General features: G+C 44.3%; 1 protein-coding gene across 11 annotated transcripts in view; it reads right to left on the bottom strand.

The window, feature by feature from the left end:
* The window catches only part of Phactr1 (phosphatase and actin regulator 1), a 497,389-nt gene that overhangs the window by 222,530 nt on the left and 253,072 nt on the right, over window positions 1-21,787 (bottom strand). For 4 of the 11 annotated variants that reach the window (XM_046453337.2, XM_046453338.2, XM_046453343.2 and 1 more), the window contains exon 1: window positions 10,910-11,183. The exons of the other annotated variants lie outside the window; for them this stretch is intronic. In XM_046453337.2, coding sequence (XP_046309293.1) covers window positions 10,910-11,162 — 253 coding nt within the window. In that variant the 5' untranslated portion in view covers window positions 11,163-11,183. Of the gene's footprint in view, window positions 1-10,909; window positions 11,184-21,787 lie in introns of those variants that run through there. 11 annotated transcript variants of the gene reach the window in all.

Here is a 21,787-nt window from a genome sequence, read left to right as displayed (position 1 = left end):
GGTGTGTTTACCCGGGAAGAGAGGTGCCCCTGCCTCCTGGCTTGTTTGACTTTACGGAGGCTGAAATTTGCACAGTGCGTCTCCTGACGGCGCATCAGAGCCCTGACCATGCCTGTCACCAAGGTCTGCTTCCACCTATGTCCTTTCTTATGGGCTGATCGGAACAACAGCAGTTTCCAAACATATTAACAAACACGTCATCCAATATCAGACAAGTGCATGCCCAGCAACAGATTTTATGTCTCTCAGGAAAGAACCTAATTCTGCTCTGTGCCCAGCCTGTCCGAGAAGGATGGTTGCTAAATGTGCAGCAGATTTCACTCCTCAAACTGTGTGTGCCAGGAGATCCCGGTGCCAGCCCTTGCTGAGAACACCTTCAGGATCCAGAGGCCTCCCCACTGCGCGCCTCTCGGTGATCTCGGCCAGCCGGGCATGGCTTCTCGGAAGCCGTGTTCCCATTCTCTCTTTTATTTCCCACTCCCATCAGAATTCCACTTGGTTTTGCTCTCCCCCTTTCTGCTTGCTCTTTCTGCTCATGAACTTGGAGCGGAACTACTGTGTCGAGAAGGTGGCGTGAAAAGGAGCCGAGGCTTCATTAGAGATTGCTACTGTCCTTGAAATAACATCAGAACTGAGGTGACAAAAGAGGCAGAACAGCACAGCCCTCAAGACGCGACTTAGAGAATGGGAACCGTCTTGTTCTCCCCCAAGAGCCACTGCCGGGGTTACAGCTTGTTTAGAAGATAATTATTTGATTTTATAATTACTTTTGTGGGTTGCGAAATAATTACTGTGTGGCACATCTCCATGTGCCAAAATAGCAGAGGCGATTGTTCTAAAGTTCACAGCGAAACAACAGAGTCATGATGGTTGGCTCTTAGGTGGGGTGCAGAAAGTCCCTCCCCTTTGTGAAGCATGCCAGCCCGACGCCCACATAAAGGTCAGGTGGAGGTGGGGTTGCTAAAGACAAGGAGCACATGAACTCAGTTCATTTTAGTGTGTGTGTGGGGGGAGGTACCGGGGATTGAACTCAGGCCACATCCCCAGCCCTATTTTGTATTTTATTTAGAGACAGGGTCTCACTGAGTTGCTTAGTGCTTCACTGTTGCTGAGGTTGGCTTTGAACTTGTGAGCCTCCTGCCTCAGCCTCCCAAGCCTCTGGGGTTACAGGTGCGCGCCACCGCACCGGGCTGGGTTCTGTCTTTTTAGGTTGGTTTTCATTTTAAACCTGTCCCTCCAAGTACAGGCAGACATCTAAAAGTCCCTTTAAAAGACCAAAGGTTGGGCTGGGGTAGAGCACATGCCTAGCACGTGGGAGGCCCTGGGTTCAATCCTCAGCACCACATAAAAAAAATAGATGAATAAAATATATTTTTTATATAAAAAAAAGTTCCCTCATTAAAAAAAAAAAAAGACTAAAGGTTGTGCAGGGCGTGGTGCACTCCTGTGGTCAAAGATACTCGGGGCTGAGGCAGGAAGATCACTTAAACCCAGGAGTTCACGGCAGCTGGGGCAATGTTGCAAGACTCCATCTCAAAAAAAAAAAAAAAAAGGGCTGCAATTTGCCTGAGTGACACAGCTACATGCTATTGGATACCGGATAATCTACGGGGTCTTTCACAATTCTAGTTCAGATACGGTGCCAAAATGATCAGGAGTGGTAGTTTCTCATTATAAGAAGTTTGATGTGTCCAGGGATCATCACACTTTTTCCATAAAGGGTCACAGAGCAACCACTTGAGGCTTTGCCGGTCCCCATTGCTACCACTCAACTCTGCAATTGTGGCCTACAGGCTGTCATAGACCCTCTGTGACAACTGTGCACAGCTGTGATCCAACAATGATTTACGGACACTGACGTTTGGATTTCATGTGCCTTGTGTCACACAATATTATTTTCATGTTTTTTTAAACCATTTGAATCTATCAAAAAAAAAATTCTCACCCTCCCAACCCCAAGGGAGGTGTCTTGGGCCAGAGTCTATGCACCCCTAACCTAGATGGATCTAGGCACCTCTGCAAAGCTCATTTTCCAGGTGGAACAATCTCAGGGCAGAAGTGATTCAAGGGCAGGTAGAGGGCAGCAGGGTCCCTCCTAATTCTACAGACACCTCTTCATCAGATCATTTTCTCTTTCCATTTTTATGAGTTAACACTTTGCATTGGGGTTTGGTTTTGCCCAAATTTGCCCAAATGTATCACTGTCACATTTTTTCATTTAATTCATCACTTTAAGCAGTTAAATTTCAGTGGTCCACACAATTAATCCCTTCTTAGGGGTCTTGTGAAGAGTGACCCTCAGAGGCAGCCAAACCTGGCTGAGAAGGTGGCCTATGGAGCCAAAGGAACAGCCTGGTCACAGCAGCATCAGCAGGTGACCTGGGGACACTGTGGCCACTCTGTCTGAATTTGATTCTCTAATATGGTTACAGTAATAACTACAACTTTCAAGGGTTGTTCTGAATGTATGCAAGGAAATAAGATGAGAACTATAACATGTAAGTATACTTAAGCAAATGGTCTATCTAGGTTTCCTAAACTTACTGGTTTTCTTAAGTGGACTAAATTCACTCTTTTCTTGACCACCTGCTCAGAACCTTTTTAAAGTTCTGTCTCTCTCTCTCTCTCTCTCTCTCTCTCTCTCTCTCTCTCTCTCTCTCTTTGTATTGGGGATTGAACTCAGGGGCGCTTAACCACTGAGCCACATCCCCAGCCCTTTTTATTTTTTATTTTGAGACAGGGTCTCACTGAATTGCTTAGCACCTCGCTAAGTTGCTGAGGCTGGCTTTGAACTTGCCATCCTCCTTCCTCAGCCTCCTCAGCCACTGGGGTTACAGTGTGCACCACGGCTCCTGGCTAACTTTTTATCTTAAAAGGTCCTCAAGGTGGCTATAATCCAAAACACCAACAGTAACAAGTATTGGAAAGGACACAGAGAAATGGGTCTTTCAAATCTTCATCACTGGCAGGAATAAAAGTAAAATGGAACAGTCACTTTGGAAAACAGTCTGGCCATCCTCAGATGGCTAAGCATGAAGGTACCATGTGATCCAGCCATTCTACTCCTAGGTCCATCCCCAAAGAAATGGAAACGTGCTTCTGTGCTAACGCTTGCATGTCAATGTTCACGGCGCCACGTTTTTAGTAGTCCAGAGGAAAAGCCACCCTGTGTCCATCAGCTGACGAATGGGTGAATAAACATGACCTATCAACACAACAGACCCAGTCAGCTATAGAAAAATCAAATTCTGATACACGCCACAACATGGGGGAACCCTGAAAAACATCACCCTACCTGAGAAAAGCCAGCACCAGGGACCGTACACCACACGGTTCTATTTAGATGAAGTGCTGGGTATAGGGACATCTATAGGTTTCCTGGAAGGGATGGGGGGCGGGGGTTACAGGACAATTAGATGAACAGGCAAAGGGAACAAAGGATTTTGGGGAGACAGGATAATGAAAATGATCTAAAATTAACTGTGATGATAAATGCACAATTCTATGAATATACTAAAAGCCACTGAATTATATGCTTTGAATGAACGATTGTATGGTGTGTGCATTATATCTCAATAAAACTTCCCCAAAAAAATCCCCCGGGGAGACTTGCACCCTGTCATGTAGCAAGTCCCAGCTGCTCAGCTTGGTAGCCCAAGCCCTCCACGTGTGGCCTCTACCCACTCCCGGGCTCCCTTCTCGTCACTTTCTAGCTGCTATGCTCTACCAACCCGTGTCCTTGTAGTCACTTTAACTAAAGAATATGCACCTCTTACCTATGTCTGTGATTAACAAAACAACATCTGTATTCATGGATCACACCTGGGCCTCATAGCCATGCACTGTGCTAGGCACTGGAAATAGAGCAGCAGAGGACAGAGACAGACGGGTCTGTAGACCCTCCCTGTCCCCTTGGGAAGGGACTCTTTCTTTCCCTCAGGCATCTCTATCAGCCCAGTCCCACTCACCAGACACAAATGGCTCAGGGGCCCTCTCCCTCCCACAGGACCTCAGTGGCCGTCTCCCCCAGGAGGGAGATGGGTCCTCCACCTTTGTGCACACAATATCCCGGGCTTACCTGTCACAGCCCTATCCCTCACTGGACGCTGAGTTCCTCTTGGGTCACCCTTACCTCTCCCGCTGAGCATCAGGGTCACTGCACACAGCAACCCTTGACACACCAATAAACCAGTGACCGTGTTCTACCCTTCCTCTGGCCTTGGACCTAGAAACAGCAGGACCCTGAGGAATCCACCGTCACAGTACTTCTCTCTTGTGGTCTGGGTGATTTTTTTTTCTTTGTACTGAAAATCTCTACAGTTCATTTCTTTGAATCCAACAAATAGCTCCTGGAGCTTCTCAGCTCCTGGTACTCTTACTAGACCATCCCAAAGTTTGCCTCCTTGGACTGTCCTTCTCTCCCTTACAATGTGAGTGCAGAAGGGAAGGTCACTTCTTCCCCTGTCCCTGGCTATGGGCCTTTAGCAGGATCCCATCAATGACCCTGATTCCATGACAACTACCCACTCTGATCAGGTGGCCATCCACAGCAGTACCAGATACACACCACCCTGGTGGCTCCCAGTTGGCTCGACACACCCGCTCCCTGTGAGCTGGATTTTCTCTCTTTTATTTATTTTTATTTATTTATTTATTTTTTAAGGTCTGGGAATTGAACCCATGGCCTTGCACATGCTAGGCAAGGGCTCTACTCCTGAGCCACATCCCCAGCCCTCAGACACCTCTTGAAACCTCAAACATCTTCCATTTCGGTTAGCAAACTACAGGAAGGAATGTTCTGGGCTAGTCAACAAGTACTGATCCTTCTCTCCCTCCCCACTAAAGTGTAATGCATATATCCTGCCGACTAATCCTTTCAGTTTGATCTTGTCTCCTTTAGATAGATAGGTCTATTTTATGCTAGAAATTTCACAAATATTTTAAATATTTTTTTTTCTCCTAAACTAAGCAAAGAGTTTCAGATGTGTGTAAAAATCGTCAGAAAGAAAGTTAGAATAGAATGGAAAACGATCACTGAAATTATATGAGTTGAAACCTACGCTATAAATAAGACCCATTGATTTTGTATTTCCTGTGCTTGAAAGTGTATTGAACACATTCTGAGTCTGTAACAGCTGTAGAATGTGTCTTTTGACAGTTACTGCTCCAGGTCAAGGGGCCCCTCTCCTGAGCTATGAGCGGCCACCACAGGAACTCAGGATTTTCCCTTGTCTGGTCATTCCCAGAAATCCTGTCCTAAAACCCCACTCATATTTGCTCAAGAAAATTCAGGAGTGGGGAATCTGGGTGACGAATCTATGGGAGTTCCTTATTCTCGTGTGTCTACAATTTCTCCTGCTTTTTAAAAAGAGGAGTTAGCTCCAATGCATCACCTCTGTGAAGAATCCCTGTACTTGGTACTTAGTGGATGAAATCTAAACTCTTTTAATAACTGTTCTAAGCTTTTCCTAACCTTCTTGCCCAAGGTGGGACCCATCACGTTCTGCCTCCCCCAAATGATAACTTTCTCTCTTAGATATTTTCTTCAAACTTCTGTGCACGTACGTGTCTAACTTTTAATCTCCCTGTATGATTCTGTTTTATTGATTTTATTTTCTCAGCGCTTAGAGTGGCACATCAAAAATGATTGACAAATAGACTGGTTGGAAAAAAAAAAATGAATTGCTCCATCAAATGTTCCAGAGTAACATGCGTCGTTCTCTGCCACATTCCACCTGCTATCAGTTAACCTCTTCCTGGACACAATGGTTCATCCATTTTTCCTGAAATGCCCTTCCTTTCTTTACCTGGAAAACTCTTCCTGTAGGTCCTGGTACAAATGTCCCCTCCCTGGAAGGCCCTCCTGCTTCTTCATACAGTGAACAGTTTCCTCTGGTCATCTAGCAGTGTCCAAATTCCTCAAAGGCAACAGCTGCTTGATGTCACCAAGTTGAGGGGACCCTGAACATGCAGGCTGCTAGCTTTACCAATGGATGCAGGAGAATTGCGTGACAACCCAATTGCTGGAGGTCGTGACACCTCAATAAAATTCAAAGTCAATCTTGATGAGGATCCCTCCACTCTCTCCACCCCTTCCTAATATTCTGCTAGCCCCTCTTTTGTTTATTTATTTATTTGTCTGAGATACTGAGACTGGAACCCAGGCCCCACACAGGCAGGGCAATTGCTCTACCATAGCTAGACCTGCATGCCAGACCCCACACCCTCTGCGTCTCTCTTCCCTACTGTCTCTTCCTCCCTGGGAAAGAATGAGACCTCAATCTGCCTACTTTTTGGATTATCCAGCTGACCAAAAAATGCTATATCATCATACAATCATGTACAGATGTAAGTTCTTTCTCTTAGAACATAAGAATATATATCTTAACTGCGAGCTATACAGAAGATGGGGTGCTTTCATCTTGGACCCAACCCAAGGAATTTAATTACAAAGGGGCACAGCAGTGTGGTCCAGCAAGAGGAAAAACCCAAGGCAAAGGTGAACTTGGCAGCAACATGCAAATGATAGAGATCACAGCGGATGTTCCTTAAGCGCCTCTGCTGGCCAGGCACCACGCGAAGTGCTTTGTACCAATTATCTCATTCAATCCTCATGATTCCCCGCAGTAAATAACATTATGATATCTCACAGCTACTCAGCTAGCAAGGGGTGGGAGGCTTTAGTGAAAACAGGCGGGGGTTCCAGGACCAGCTCTGGAGCAGTACGAGAAATGGCTTCCCTTCTCAAGGTCAGTTCTGGTGGCAGCCCCGACATCAGGGGGTGACTTGACCTTGGAGGATCTCTGCCCTCATCCTGATGCTCCTTGCTTTTCTCACCTGCAGAAGAAGGATGGGACCCATGGAAATGCACAATGCATAAATGCCATTCTGCTGGAAGACTCCTCCAGTCAACCTGACAGAGAAGTACCATGGCCATTTGCCCTCATTCCAGAAGTTCTTGATGAGGATCCCTAGGAACATGTTAAATGTTTCTAATCCCTGAAGCAAAACATGGAGATGCATCCAGCACACCAGTGGATTTGTGAATCTGTATGTGATTTTTACAGAACAGAAATCATATTTAAAAGACGTGAACACATCCTTGAACTACTACTGATCAATCACATGTGGAGGGCCCTGGGGCAGGAGTTACAATCAACATGCCTGTTTCTAAAGGCACTATTCTATTACTCGTTAATTGTCACAGTAAAAATAAGACAGAAAAACTTCCAAATATTCCTAAAAACTGTTCAAATGTTTTATTTCTGTTGAAATCACATTTTCATAATAATTATGAGTGTGTGTGTTGCTGGAGATCAAACCCAGGGCCTCAAGCATGCTAAGCTGCATTCTACCACGGAACTACACCTCTAGCCCACATCTTAATAATTCTTAATAACTATTGAGTCTGTATTTCCTAAAGTAATTCCTCATTATTAGCCTTGAAAGGAACCAAATGAGAATAGAAAATGTGTATGAAATTATATACAGAAGTCCTTTGCTTTCTAGATCTTCCTCTAAACCTGCTATTAATCCATTTGCAAATTAAATCACATTGACCTGTTCACTTCCAATATAAAATTTCAGTGATGACTTCTATTTTTTTTATAGCTTTACAGTGTACGCAACTTCTATTTAGCTATAAATTTCTTTCTCTCTATTCCTACCAGTCAGTCACCCTTTCTATCAGCTAGGGTAAAGGAAAGCTAAAAATAAAATAAATTGTTCCAGGAAATTTATAATTCTTTCTAATTCCTTACCTTAATAAACCTAGCTCATTGAGACTATACATATATACAACACACACACATACACACGTGTGTGAACACACATCAAATATCTAATTAAATATCTAATTTTCTACGTTTGGTATAGGCGAAAGACACAATGTCATTTATTTTTAAATCAACTTGATAGCACTGTGGGAAACACTATGATTCTTTGTTTTTTCCTGTACTGGCTGTAGTAGCATTGAAATTTTACATAAATATGTTTCCTTATCTAAAAGTAGGCTCAGTGTTGAACCCAAACAGCCAGGAGGAACAGAAACACAAACTCTCTTGGCCATGAATGACGTGTGAATTGTACCACACAGTTTCTTTTAAAAGGAAAATCACTTAAAGTCAACAAAGCATCTTTAGTATTAGTTCATGGATACCAAGAACTTTTTTTAAATGCTTGAGTAAAAAAAGTAAAAAAGATAATTGCTAAAATGTAATTTCCCTTGTCACATGCAGCTCAACTAGCCAGAAATAATTTTTCTTTTAATGTTTATTCTATGTCAGCTGAATGCATTTAGTTATAGATTATCTTTAAATGGAAAGTATTAAAATTTTCTTTAAATACATTTTAAAAAGCTGACGTTTCATAGGAAAGGAAGTTAAGAATGGAGGAAGCTAAGCCACCAACACCCACATAAAATTTCTAGTGATTTCCATTGAGACAGTATTTCCCACCACTGCCACCAAATGGCCTCCTCAGTGCTGAATGAGAAACCAGGTATATTTAGGGTAAGGCCACAACAGAGGTGCACCCCATCTTAAGAAACATCTCCCTCCAGTGAGTCCTACCCAACAGGTATGTTGGGGAAATGCATTGTTGCAAACTTGACCATACATTTCCTTTAAAACAGCTGGTGTTCTGGGCATACAGGAAAAAAAAAATGCTCAAATTTCAAATTGCTTCTAGAGAATGTATCTAGTGAAGCAGTCACTCACTACAAATTTGAATTCTCTTCACTTTTGCAGTGGGTGGCGCTGCTTTGGGCTCTGGCAATAAGAGGCTTAAACTGACCATCCTCTATTCCCACTAGTAAGTGAGCATCACACACATTCAATAGGAGGATGAACAGTACGGAATTGAGCAAAAATTCGGCACTACAACATGTGGGCTTCCCTGTAGAAGAAAGTATGGAAATTAAATACTTTAATCCTGTCAGGTGATAAAGTGAACATGCATAGATTTCTCCGTAGGGCATTCTGAAGTGTTTGAAGCTCTATGTTATAAGAAGAATTATGTGCTGTATGTCAAGACATACACCTGCCCTACACCATGTGTTTACCAGTGATGAGTTCACAATGACAGAGACATAAATCCTTGAATGTACACATGTCTTTCCTTACCGTCGCAGTATTTAGAGATACTAATTTATTAAGTTGATAGCAGCCCAGCATCCCTTAACCACCTCGCTTCACATGAAATTTAGGGGAGCTCTTTGGCTTGCACATGCCCAGGCTCACCTGGAAGATGCTGCCCCACTCCCTTCCCCCTCCTCCCCACATTTGGCCATTAGGCATCATTCCAAGAGGGACCAGCAGCGGCACTCCAAAAAACTCAGCCATATTTCACTCTAAACAGACATCATTCCACAACTCCACCAGTCTCTAGGTCTCTGAGTGCCACGGTGGCCAAGGCCAAGTCACCTCTCCAAAGGTTGGGGAAGCAGCCTATTTGGGGTACAGTTCAATCAACACAGTGACTGACATTGAATCAGCATCTTGGCTTGCATCCTGTGCTCTGTTACACTCTCCGGGAAAGGTCTGGCTTTGGATCATCTGATGAATCCATTTGTACTCACAGGTCCTGTGTCCTCGGCTCATACAGCCATCATGAGTCAAACACACGGAAGCAGGCATGTGCTTCTCAGAAACCAATACCTTTCCCAAACTGAGCGGGAGTAGCTAGTGTTCCTGCCTGCCCTCCTCCAGCATGGTCCCTGTTTCCCTCTGGCCGTCTCTTGCCAGTGCTCCACAGCCTCTCTTGTACTTTAATCAACGAAAACTATAATTACGCGAGTAGGACTCTCATTTTGAAGACATTAGCCAAGCCACAGTCACTTCATTACTCTGCACTTCTGAGGCCCACAAAGAACTGCAGGAATCCTAAGTAATATTTGTTCTTCCAAAGGGAACAAGAGAAACCTGCCTGGCTGATAGGAAAATCTGCCTCCCAAGCAGGTTGTCTGTGTGGAGAGAAGAGGGGCTTAAGGCCAGGAGGCAGCTAATGCTCTGCCTGTAAAATCTGCTGTCTAAAACTTTTGCGCGACCTTCAGTGGTCCTCCTGGACTCTGCTCTGTGAACTGCTGGGGAACCGCCTGGAGGCTCCCGCCAATGCACCGCCACAGAGGCGCGTCCACATCTGCAGAGCCTGCGAGCGCCAGCTGTTACTCTTCCTGGCTCCCTCTACCCAGTTACTAGCAGCCCAGCACCCTTCACCGCCTGGCTTCACATGGGATTTAGGGGAGCTCTTGGCTTGCACACGCCCAGGCTCACCTGGAAGATGCTGCCCCACTCCCTTCCCCCTCCTCCCCACATTTGGCCATCAGGCATCATTCCAAGAGGGACCAGCAGCGGCACTCCAAAAACCACAGCCATATTTTACTCTAAACAGACATCATTCCACAACTCCACAAGTCGCTGGGCGCCACGGTGGCCAAGGCCAAATCACCTCTCCAAAGTGAAGCCCCCCGCCCCCAAAGAAGCCCACAACCATAATGCAGCCCAGCAAATCCTAAATCCTATCATAGGGCAAGGACGGGAAAACAGTTAAGGAACCCATGGAGGGGGGAAAGCAGGTGGACCACCTTTTTTTTTTTTTTTTTAATGTTGCTGCAGACAAATCCCCAAACGCCCCACCTTCCCGTATAAAAATTCCAGAGTTGCTCCTTTAACTGCTTCAAACCCCTCATTTTGAGGAGCATATACATCCGTGGGAGATGCAGAACTGCGAGCCGGGTTTGGCTTTGGATGACACTCCGCAAAGTGCCAGGCGGGCGGGCGTCAGGCCTGGGTAGAGGGCGGATGTCCCCGCAGTTCTCTAGGAAGCAGTCCCCCTCCCGCTGCGCCCAAACTGGGGACCGGCAGTGCCACCTCCCGCCACCGCCACCGCCCCGACGGGCCCCAGCACTCACCGTCCCGGGCGTCCTCCCCCCGACTGCAGTTGCTGCAAATGTGTTTGATCTCCTTGCCTAGTTGACAGTGGATCACAAAGGACACGTTGTTGTTGTTGTTGGGGGCGGGCTCCTTCAGGGGCTTCATCCTCAGCAAATAAAAAGCTTTCTTTTGGGGTTTCTCGGCGCTCGCGCCTGGCACCGCGCCCTCCCTGCAGCGCGGCGAGCGGAGCGCAAACCTCCCCGGCTTCGCGGCGCGCGTGGGCTCCGCCATCCGGCCCCCGGGAGCCCCGGGCCGGGCGCTGCTCGGGCCCCCGCGCGCTGCCACTCGCGCCCCTCCGCCTGGCCAGCATGCCCCCGCTTCGCCCCGCCCCCGCCGCGCGACACCAACGCCACCGCGGCGGGGCGGCTCGGGGAAGTCGCCGAAGGGGTCTTGACCTCGCCGACCTCGCCGCCCGAGCCAATCCGAATCCCGAGGCCCGAGGAGGGACTGCGGAAGGCGCTCCTCAGTCCTACCTGAGGCGCTCCACTCGCTCCAGCCCGGGGTCTCACGTGCACATCCTCCTCTGGCAGCCCCACCCCTAGGTGATCTGGCCCCAGCAATTCAGAGCCGGCTGGCTTTGCCGCTCCCTCCACTCCCGAGCGCCAGGGCAGAATGCCAGCACACCCCACGCCCCCCCTCTGCAAGCCTAACGCTGCCAAATGAAAGCAAGATGTACCACACACAAGGCAGCTGAGCCCAGAGCCCTGGGGTGGAAGCGATTCTCGGGCCAGAACAAATTACCATCCTCTGGTGGGTCCCCCATCCATGTCCCCAGAAACTTTCCCGGGAGCAGACACCCTGTTAACTGGATAACTGATGTTTTCACCCCCAGTTGAAATGCACCCCCCTAAATGAAGGGGACCTTACACCAGGATCATTAACACTATCCAGACTCAAATACAACTTGCGACTTTGGAACACTAGTTAATTGCACTGAATCTTCCAGATGTCCTAGCCCAGTGAATAAGGCTTAGCAAGGCAAGTGACATCTACAGAGCTTTTGCAAGAGAGGGCAGTGTCTTAAAGAAGACAACTCCATGGCTTAGTAGCAATGACCACTAAAAGTAATTGAACCTTGACTTACTTTGTTTTTCGTTTTAAATCACATTACATCCAATATAAGCCACCAATTCACTCAACCATCCTGAGGAAGTTGTCAATCACAGTTTAGAGAAGCCCCACACCACAATCCCTTTGCTGGCTCTATTTAACAACTATAGAGACTTTGGGGCCCCAAGCTCTGGGATTCTGGCTTGGTAGGACCATGTAGGGCCCAGGAATCTGTCGCTTTTCAAGCTCCCCAGTTTATTCTGATGCAAAGCATAAACTGAGAAACAGGTGTTCACAGCCAGGTGTGTGTTTTCTTTCCACTGCACCCCATTCCCTCTGAGTCACAACCTTGCTCTCTCTTCCAGCCTACCAAGATAGTGGCATTTAAAAAATGTACTATTACTTCCAGTCGTTTACAGGAATTTCTGCAGAGCTAATTACAATTTCCCGGGACTGGAACTTTTGCAAAAGGCAGGTCATTGCTGGTCTCTCCTCCAACTGGGCATATTCGACATGGACAGTTCACCACCTCACAGGTAAAAGGGTCAACAATCTACTAGGGAGATTAAATAACTGTATCATAATATTCTTCTGTATGCTCAATTCTATCATCATATCATTTACACTATTTCTCATCTGTAAAACATTCTGCCCAAATCAGCACGGTAAGAGTTTCTTTTATTTGGAAAGTCAGGGATCCAGCTGCGATTGTCTGTACCAGGAGATGTCAGGGACAGAAGAAGAAGGCAAGTGTTAGAGCTGTGCCCTCTTTAATTAGATCCCGGTCCCTGCTTGTCTACCAAGGGCTTCCGTAACCTCTCCCTTCTCCCCAGATGACAATCCCAACCAGTCACAGGTAAATGCCACTAAACCTGCTCATTCTTATCACTGGGTCCCTGGCTAATTATAAACCTTATCTTAGAGGTGACAAAGGATCCACTGGTAATACTGAACAGGTATTGCATTGTCACGGGAAAACATTTGTCATTCTCTTTTTATAATCCTCAGTCTCATCCTCTAAACTGCATCACCTAATAAATACCCTTTGGAAAAGAGGAGACTCTGTATTGACAGCCCATTACATCTTTTCAGAACTGTATTTTTTAAATTATCAGTAAAATGGAAAACCACTTTACTCTCTGCCCCAGAGGTCAGAACAGGAGACCTGCAGAAACCCCATCTGAGCTTATTAAAACAACTGAGCCCAAAGCAATCTTTTATTCACTCGCTGTATTCTAAGTCAAACCTAAGGGCTCTGTGTGTCCCTATCTTAATTGGCTGAGTGGTGCTGTGATTGTAGCATAGCAAACCCTGACACAGCCTTCAGCTTAGGCTCAGATATCAAAGGATGTGCCCCGAAGTGTGTGGGCTCCTTATTCAAGTTAAGTGTGTAAAGGCCTTTGGTTTGCCTTGAAGAGCTGTATTTCTTGTTTGGTGGGCCATCTTCCTAAATTGTACTACCTGAGTTCGAAGCATTTAAGCAGTGATATCCAATATGGTACCCACTTGCCCTGTGTACCTATTTACATTTAAGTTAATTCCAATTCAATAAAATTCAAATTCAGTCTCTCTGCTGCACTGGCCCCAATTCAAGTGCTCAGGAGCCACATGCATCTGGAGACAGCTGTAGTCACTGGAGAAACCAATAGAACATTTCCATCATCATGGAAACTTGATCTTGGAAGATGTATGAATTTTCGTGACTTGGGTTGAACTCAGGGACAATTAGTTGAAGTTTCAGAAGCAGAAAAGTGCTGTCTTCTACAGCAGGCAGATAAAGAAGGGACCAAGTGGCAATGTGCCTTAGCACTGGTGGCAGATTGGAAGCTGGTAGCTGTATCTGGTGGTTTCATAAAACACCTCGCCTCAGCCAGCATCAGGGCTAATGTGACCCATATCCAAGCATTTTCTCGACCTTCTCTGGCCACTGTAAGCCACCTCAGCGAAGCCTTTTTCTGATGTCCATTATTATAATTTCCTCATAGCTCTTGATGCCTAGAGATGTCCTTTGTCTCCTCCCATCAGACGAACTTACGTTTAATTATGAACCTCACAATTATGACTTAATTTGGTTGCTATTGTTGATAGTTACCTCCCTGAGTTGATAATGTAAGAAAACTGGTCATCCTACAGTGTTCTAGGGAAAAAAAATATAGGCTCTTATTTTCATTTGTAAAAGGAAGGGAGAAAATATTAAAGAGAAGGAGAATCCAGTGCACTTCATCACTCAAACCCAGGCCTGTGTGGCTTGCATGGAATTTATTCAGAGATGATTTAAATGGGGGTGGGGGGAATCCTGTTATCACTCTCAGTGTCACTGAGCGGCATGACAGTCTCCTCTTCATCCAGTCTTCAGAATATACTTAACCTGTGGATACCTTCCTGGAAACTTATTTGATCTGGACCTTGCTACTCAAAATGTGGCCCCAGGGGCCAGCAGATCTCAATTACCTGGTAGCTTATTAGAAATGCAAGCTCTGTCTCAGAATCTGCACTTTACAAAGAACTTCAGGTGATCTGGATGCACACTAAGGCTTGAGAAGCACACCCTAGTTGGTAATTTCCATAGGAATCAGCCCAATAATTATCAATTGCCTATCAGAGGAACGGATATTTTGGTTCCAAAATAAATCATAAATAAGACTCCTGATCTCTTGGTGCTTAAAAGTTATGGGAAAGAGGGTGCACTCGATGAATAATAATAATAGAACACACCAAACTGAGTCACAGAACACACCAAACTGAAAATGTGTGCAAATTCATACCTAGGAAGAGCTACGGAGAATAATGCATTTAATCATTCTCATGTGCTAAGTGGGGGCCACGTGCAAAGAGAGTTCTGCAGTGCTAATGTGGAAAAGAGGGAGCTCATGGAGGAATTCCCTGGGAAAGTGTATCTGTAGCAACTGGGGCAGAGGGGTGGCAGTAGTGGTGGCAAGTTCCTGGATAAGGAGATTGTGGTGGGGGTAGAGTGGATCCCAGGCAAGCAGCCACTGGTCTGGAAGTACCTGTTAGACCCAGCAAGGGCAGTGACTAAAAACTGTACTTCCCAGAAGATCCCACCATTAGAGTGACGAGAAGGCAACTGCAGACCTTGAAACCCCCCAAATCTGAATGTAAGAAGCAGCACGTGAATCATTTTGAACCCCATCATTCTTAGCTTAAAGGAGACACAATCAAAATTAAGGGTAGAGATTTGGAAATCCTGATGAATTTCTGTAACTCCTATGAAAAAGACAGTGGAAATATAACATATTAAGGTCAAAAGAGGGCGGAGCAATGGACCCATTCAGAGAGGTGTGCTCAGATAAAAATGTCTACACAGTGGAGGTAAGAAGATTTTTTTAAATCCTTTTTTCTTTTCTCAGTCATTTTTTTTCTTTGATTTAAACTCCAGTTATCCATCCCATTTTCCTCCCATTTCTGCCCCCTTTCTCGTTCCTATCCTCTCTGCAACAGATTGAATGTCAAATCTTTGGAACATATGAATGTGACCTCATTTAGAAAAAGGGTCTTTGCAGATGTAATTAAGGATTTCGAAATGAGGAGATCATCCCAGATTATCTGGGTGGTCCCAGCATCCAACAGCAAGTATTCCTGTAACAGACACTGGGAGAGACATAGAAAAAAGAGGCAGCAGCATGTGAAGTTGGACTCAGAGACTGAGTGACGCAGTCTAGGTAATGCCAACAGCTGCAAGAAGGTCAGGGGCGGGATTTCCCCAAGCACCTCTGGAGGGATCACTGCGGATCTGACACTTAGAGCTATAGGAAAATAAGAGACTGTTGCTTCAAGCCCCCAACTTTGTTGTGATCATTTGTTACACCAGCCCTAGTGACTACTCTCAAAGCATTAACAATGTTATCATCCTAACATAACAATAGTACTTAGCTCTTTCTAGGTTCAATATAAATGTATAGTGTGTCAAAGCCAATTCCCCAAACCACAGCCTGAATGTCTTCTCTGATATGCGGGTGCTAATTCACAATAAGGGGTGGGGGCTAGGGAAGAATAAAGGTACTTTGGATTAGGCAGAGGGGAGTGGAGGGAAGGGAGGGGGCAGAGGGGTAGGAAGGATAGTAGAATGAATCGGACATTATTGCCCTATGTGCATATATGACTACATGACAGGTGTAACTCTATGTTACGTACAACCAGAAGAATGAGAAGTTATACTTCAAGTGTATTCTATTGTCACATGTCACTAATTAGAACAAATTAAAAAAAAAACAAGAAAAAAGAAAAAAGCAGAACTGTAAGCAAATCTACAAAGTGCAAATTAAGAAAATGGTGAAAAATTACTTCTCATGAGTTCATGAGCAGAGAAGAGTAGTGTACGGCTGCAGTTGTGCTTATGTGTGTGATGTCATTGTTGGTGTGTATTTTGTTGTTTTGGCAGATGACAGAATGAGCATATGGATGGAATGGAAATAGACTGTCATCAAATGGAGGTACAGCTCTCAGACCTTCTCACAGTTAGTAGAGCAGTCCACTCATAGCCACCAGGGATACCTTCCAAGACTCTCAGTGGATGAATGGATGCCTGAACCTGCAGAGTATACCGAACCATATGTATACTACATGGTTTTCTTACCGTAGAACTCTGAAACCTCAGCATAGCATCATTTTCTTCCCTAACTTTTCATTAAAAGGAAGCACTTTGTAGCATTTTCTTCTTCTTCTTCTTCTTCTTCTTCTTCTTCTTCTTCTTCTTCTTCTTCTTCTTCTTCTTCTTCTTCTTCTTCTCTCTCTCTCTCTCTCTCTCTCTCTCTCTCTCTTTTTCATACCCAAATTACCAACATCATTACTCTTGCACTTTGGGGCAATTATTATGTAAAATAAGGATTATCTGAACACAAGCACCATGATACTGAATCAGTTGATTTGATAGCCAGATCAACTTACTAAAAGACCAAAGGGCAGGGAGCATATACAACAGGGATACACTAGACCAAGGGATGATTCCTGTCTGGGGTAGGACACAGCAGGATGGCACAGGATTTCATCACACTATTCAGAATGCTGTGCAATTTAAAATGTATGAATTGTTTATGGAATTTTCCATTTAATATTTTTGGACTGTGGTTGACCACCAATAACTGACACTGGGCAAAGAGAAACCACAAGTAAGAGGGGACTTCTGAGTAAGGAGATGTGATCAGGGCTCAATGTGAGAGGCTGGTGAAAATTCTGTAGGCAACTCAGTGATGCACAAGTGGAGCTCATGTTGAGCCCCTGTGCACTGACCCAGCTGCGTGGATTGTTTATGACTGGCATCTCTTCTAATAGGTTGAATGTTCCTTGTGTATCTTGCAACTCCACTTATTAAACATTTTGCATGTCGCTCTTGCAGATAAAGATTAGAAAGAAGCCACACATGCTTTTCTCTCCCATAAGAAAGGTTTTCTCTCAGTACTTTTCTTCCACCTATGTTTTGGAGCCTAAAAGAACACTCTTTTGACCTTCCTTTTCCCATTCTTCTTTCTTAATCCACTCCGTTAGGTTTCTGGTGTGACCTCCAGGGAGAAGTCTGTGCATAGCAGGTATACAGAAACATTTCATGTGGCTGCTTTTAGAACAGGGTTTTATAAATATAGTTGAGACATCTAAATGATATTCTTTTTCCTTTTTTTATGGAGTTTTTTTGTTTTGTTATTTTTATTTTTATTTTTTTTTACTTGTTTGTTGTTTGTTTTAGTTGAGAGTCTTTCCCTCCTAAAACGTTGAATAGAAAGCAAATTTACTTCTAGGCTCATGACGATTATGCTTACCAAGGGATTATTCTGTGCACATTATTCTGTAAACACACAACAGATAGCAACAGGAAGAGAGAGGGTGTTGTTAAAGCAAATGTCATTTTTGTGACTATGACAGGAAAAAGATCAAGGGGGAAATTTTCTGCAAGATCTTGTAGCTTCTTTAAAGTGCTTATTGCCAATCTCCAAGGAAGGCCCTTGTTGTAGGTTTAAAAACTTGGTATCAGCTCTAGTTGCTCATGTCTGGAGGAAAACAGGACAGATGAGGTAGAGCATCAGAACTGTCAAAGATTAATAAGTGAGAACTATGGTTGTTCCAAAGTATTTAGTTTCATTTCATTTTGCTCCAAATTATAAATCCTATAATTAAAAAGAGTTATGATATATGTTTCCTTTTTAGAACCAGGCCTGCCTTTCGTTCTTTCTTCTTTTCTTTTTAGATTTAAACACTTCCAGTTACTTATTTTATAGAAGTAAAAGTACCATGACAGAGGTGCTATTAGATGTGTTTATATTCTAATAAAATAAATAAATTAATGAAGCCACCAGTAAAGAAATGACTGCATATGTGTGGTATATTTACAGCACAGTGTCACTAAACATAATGAGTTGAATATAAAAAAGTTGTCTTGGAAGAATTTACACAATATATTATTAAATGAAAAAATTAAAATTCAGAGAACTGACTATACCTAGATCTCATTTTTATCAAACACATATTGTGGATATTACTATTGTTCTCCAAATATGTCTGATGTACCATCTTTTAAAAAAATATCTATTTTTTTAGTTATACATGGACAAATTACCTTTATTTTATTTTTACATGGTGCTGAGTATTGAACCCAGTGCCTCACACATGCAAGGCAAGTGCTCTACCTCTGAGCCCCAGCCCCAGCCCCTGATGTACCATCTTGAGGTACAAGGCAGGACTGCAGTTTGTACAGCCAGATCCTCTTATGGGTGGGCAGAGCCAGGTCACCAGTTCCAACCTTTGAGTGATGAGCTGATTTCAAGATGGTAGCTGCTGCTTCTGGGATTCTGGAGTGAGCCGATATAGTTTTGAATGTCCCCCAAAGACTTGTGTGTTGAAGGCTTGGTTCCAGGGTGGCACTATTAGGAGGTAAGGGAACCTTTGAGAGGTGGGGCCTAGTGGGAGGAAGTTAGGTCTTTGGGGGCGTGTCCTTGAAGGGCATATCAGAGGCCCTTCCTTCCTTTCCTGCTTCCAAGTGACTGGGAGGAGCACAGCCTCCTCTGCCACATGGTCTCGAAACAGGACTAAGCAACCATGGACTGAAACCTCTGAGACTGTGAGCCAACATCATTTCATTATTAATTATCTCAGGTGTTTTGTCACAGTAATGCAAAACTGACTAAAAAAGAGCCTTGACAATGGTCATACTAATGAGAAACAAGCTTGTGTTGTCTCAAGAGACTGAAATTTTGGAGTTGTTTTTAACTGCAGCAGCATCTAGCCTAGCCTATCAAGATAAACACAGCAATGGTGTGTGTGTGTGTGTGTGTGTGTGTGTGTGTGACCTTATTCAATCAGCATACCAACACCCTAAGATGGAACTACTGTTTTCCTTTCACACTTCGGGAAACAGCAACTGAGTGGGATTCAATTCCTTTCCCAGGTGCCACAAATTAGCATCTTGCCAAGTAGAAACAGGAGCTGAAATATGTGTAACAGCCACGCACACCTTTCCCTCCCCAAACATCCCCCTGACATCCAGAGAGCCAGTAGGTGTTTTTCATCAGAGGACCCTCAGCACTATTTTAGGACAGAAGCATATGGCATCATAAAACACAACCAAGAAAGGTTATCAGAATACAGGCACAGGACACAGAAACCTTGGCTGCCATGCCGAGCAGAGCGGCTGGTGGTAAAGGGGACAGGGATAAAAATAGGACGCACAGTTTCTTATCTATTATCTATATTGGCAGATTCCTGCCCTTTCAATCTTTAAAACAGGCTGCCGTTGTGCACTCGCCAGTGTGATCCTCTCAGGGGTGGGGTTGTGTCTAAGGTGCAGTGAGCCTCTCAGGACGAAAGATTGGGCCAAAAGATTGGACAAAAGATTAGGGCTAGCTAATGATAACCAGCCATCAGGACAGAATCACCACTGTTGCTCTCGAGCAGGTGCAATAAGGCCAGGGGATAACGTCACACTGGCTGCCACCGAGATTGGCCCTTTTCCCAAGTGTGAGAACTTTGGTTGCCCCTAAACTGGAACTGGGTGTGCATGACACTCTGGGTGGTCAGTCTCAGGGATATTTAAGAATTTTTGACAGGTACATAAAAGGGTGGCATGCAAATGACATCTTCCAAAGAAGATGGTCTAATTCACTGAGGAAAACTTCAACATGTCCTCTAAGACTTGTGAAATAAACCATCCGAGGAACAGTTCTGCTTCTAACAGTGAGGCTGCACCCTGTTCCCAGAGCTCTGGGAGCCTGTGATCTGGTGAGCTTCCAAAATGATTTTTTTTTTTAATAGCAGAGAAGTCAGGCTGAAGAGAAATGAAATTTATTTTGATAAATTACATTTCGGTAGAGCTTTACCTCTGTAATGCATATTATAATCCATACAAATTATTACAACAATTTTAGCACCACCATTTGGGGTGACGGTGATGAGCTTATAGGAAACTGGGCACTGTGAAGGAGGCAGGGGGAGCAGGAGGGATGTGTTATTTGGTGAGCTTCCTGTGTGTTTGAGAAATTCTGCTCATCTTTTTATAAACAAAAAATTCAAATTTTTTTTCATGGTATGTTCATCTATAAAATACACTTAGATAATAGCAAGTAGGCTCAATATATATTAACATTAAATGTTGTATCATATTGTGTGTGTTGCAAGGACTTTAAAGCTTTAACCAAGAATTTCATCATTGAATCCTCAAGATAGTGCTAAGATTTGAGGTGTCTGGCCACCATCTCACAGGGAAGAAGCCAGAGAGATGAAGTTGCAAAAACCTGCACTGCACAGACACAGCAGAGCCCAGTCTGAAGTTAATGCAGGCCAGACAAATGCACCTTCACCGAAGAAGAAGGCTGTGGTCCAGGATTTGCACACAGGAAAGAGGCTATAGTGAAGGCAAAAATATCTTTCCAAGCTCACCTACCAGAAAATTCCCAAGCACTTTCTAATGATGAAGAACCAACCTGTGATCTGTGTTAAATTGCATCTACTTGCTCACACTGGATATACATCTACTTTTCTATTTTATAGTTTTTTTTTTGAAGGGCTTCAAAATGAATAATCTTTCTACACCCGATCTTATAATGTATTTTAAAAGCATGTTAAAACATGCCTATTTTTTTTTGTTGTTTTTTTGTTTTTTTTTTTTTTTGGCATTCAGCAAGTGGAAAACTGGAATTATCAAACTTCAAAAAAAAGGACCAATGGGGTGCAGTGCATATCCGCCCCCCCCCCCAGTCCCTTGTCCTCCCAGCACATTTATTCTCAGAGGCTGAGGCAAGAGGTTGGCTTAAGCACAAGAATTCAAGACCACAGCCTGTCTAAAGAAAAAGAAAAAAGAAAAGAAATTGAGAAAGAAGATAAAGATCCGATCCTTACTCTGTTTTGCCATTGAATCAACATATCTTTACATTTTGCCAATTAAATGTGTAGAAGCTGTTTAAAGGAAATCTTGTGAAAGTGTTAACCATGAGAAGTTCCTTTTCCAGTCACCCTTTTGTTAGTTTCCTTTCTTTTCCTTTTCCCAAACTGGCAATATGCCAGGGAGACAGGGAGCCTGCCAGGTTAAGTTCCCCTGACTTTAGGAGGACAAACCACGCCCTCCCAGGCTAGTGCCTCCCAAAGCAATGAAGCCCTTTAATTAACCTTGCATCATCTCAACCCTAATCTTAAAAACATAACGCTCCTATTGCTTGCAAGAGAAAGGAGCAGACATTGTTGGACCCCCTGAATCTAGTATGCAAAAGTCACAGCTCCCACACGCTGTCCTTAAGGCACTTATTCACGAGACCTATAAGCCTTCCCACCATATAAGCCTATAAGCCCATCCACCACATATTAGCACA

Source organism: Marmota monax, unplaced genomic scaffold, assembly GCF_021218885.2.
Source record: "Marmota monax isolate L192 unplaced genomic scaffold, Marmota_monax_Labrador192_F-V1.1 WCK01_AAM20220418_F8-fsc00029, whole genome shotgun sequence".
NCBI lineage: Eukaryota > Metazoa > Chordata > Mammalia > Rodentia > Sciuridae > Marmota > Marmota monax.
The sequence above is the reverse complement of the archived record's forward strand: the minus strand, read 5'-3'. Positions and strand labels throughout refer to the sequence as shown.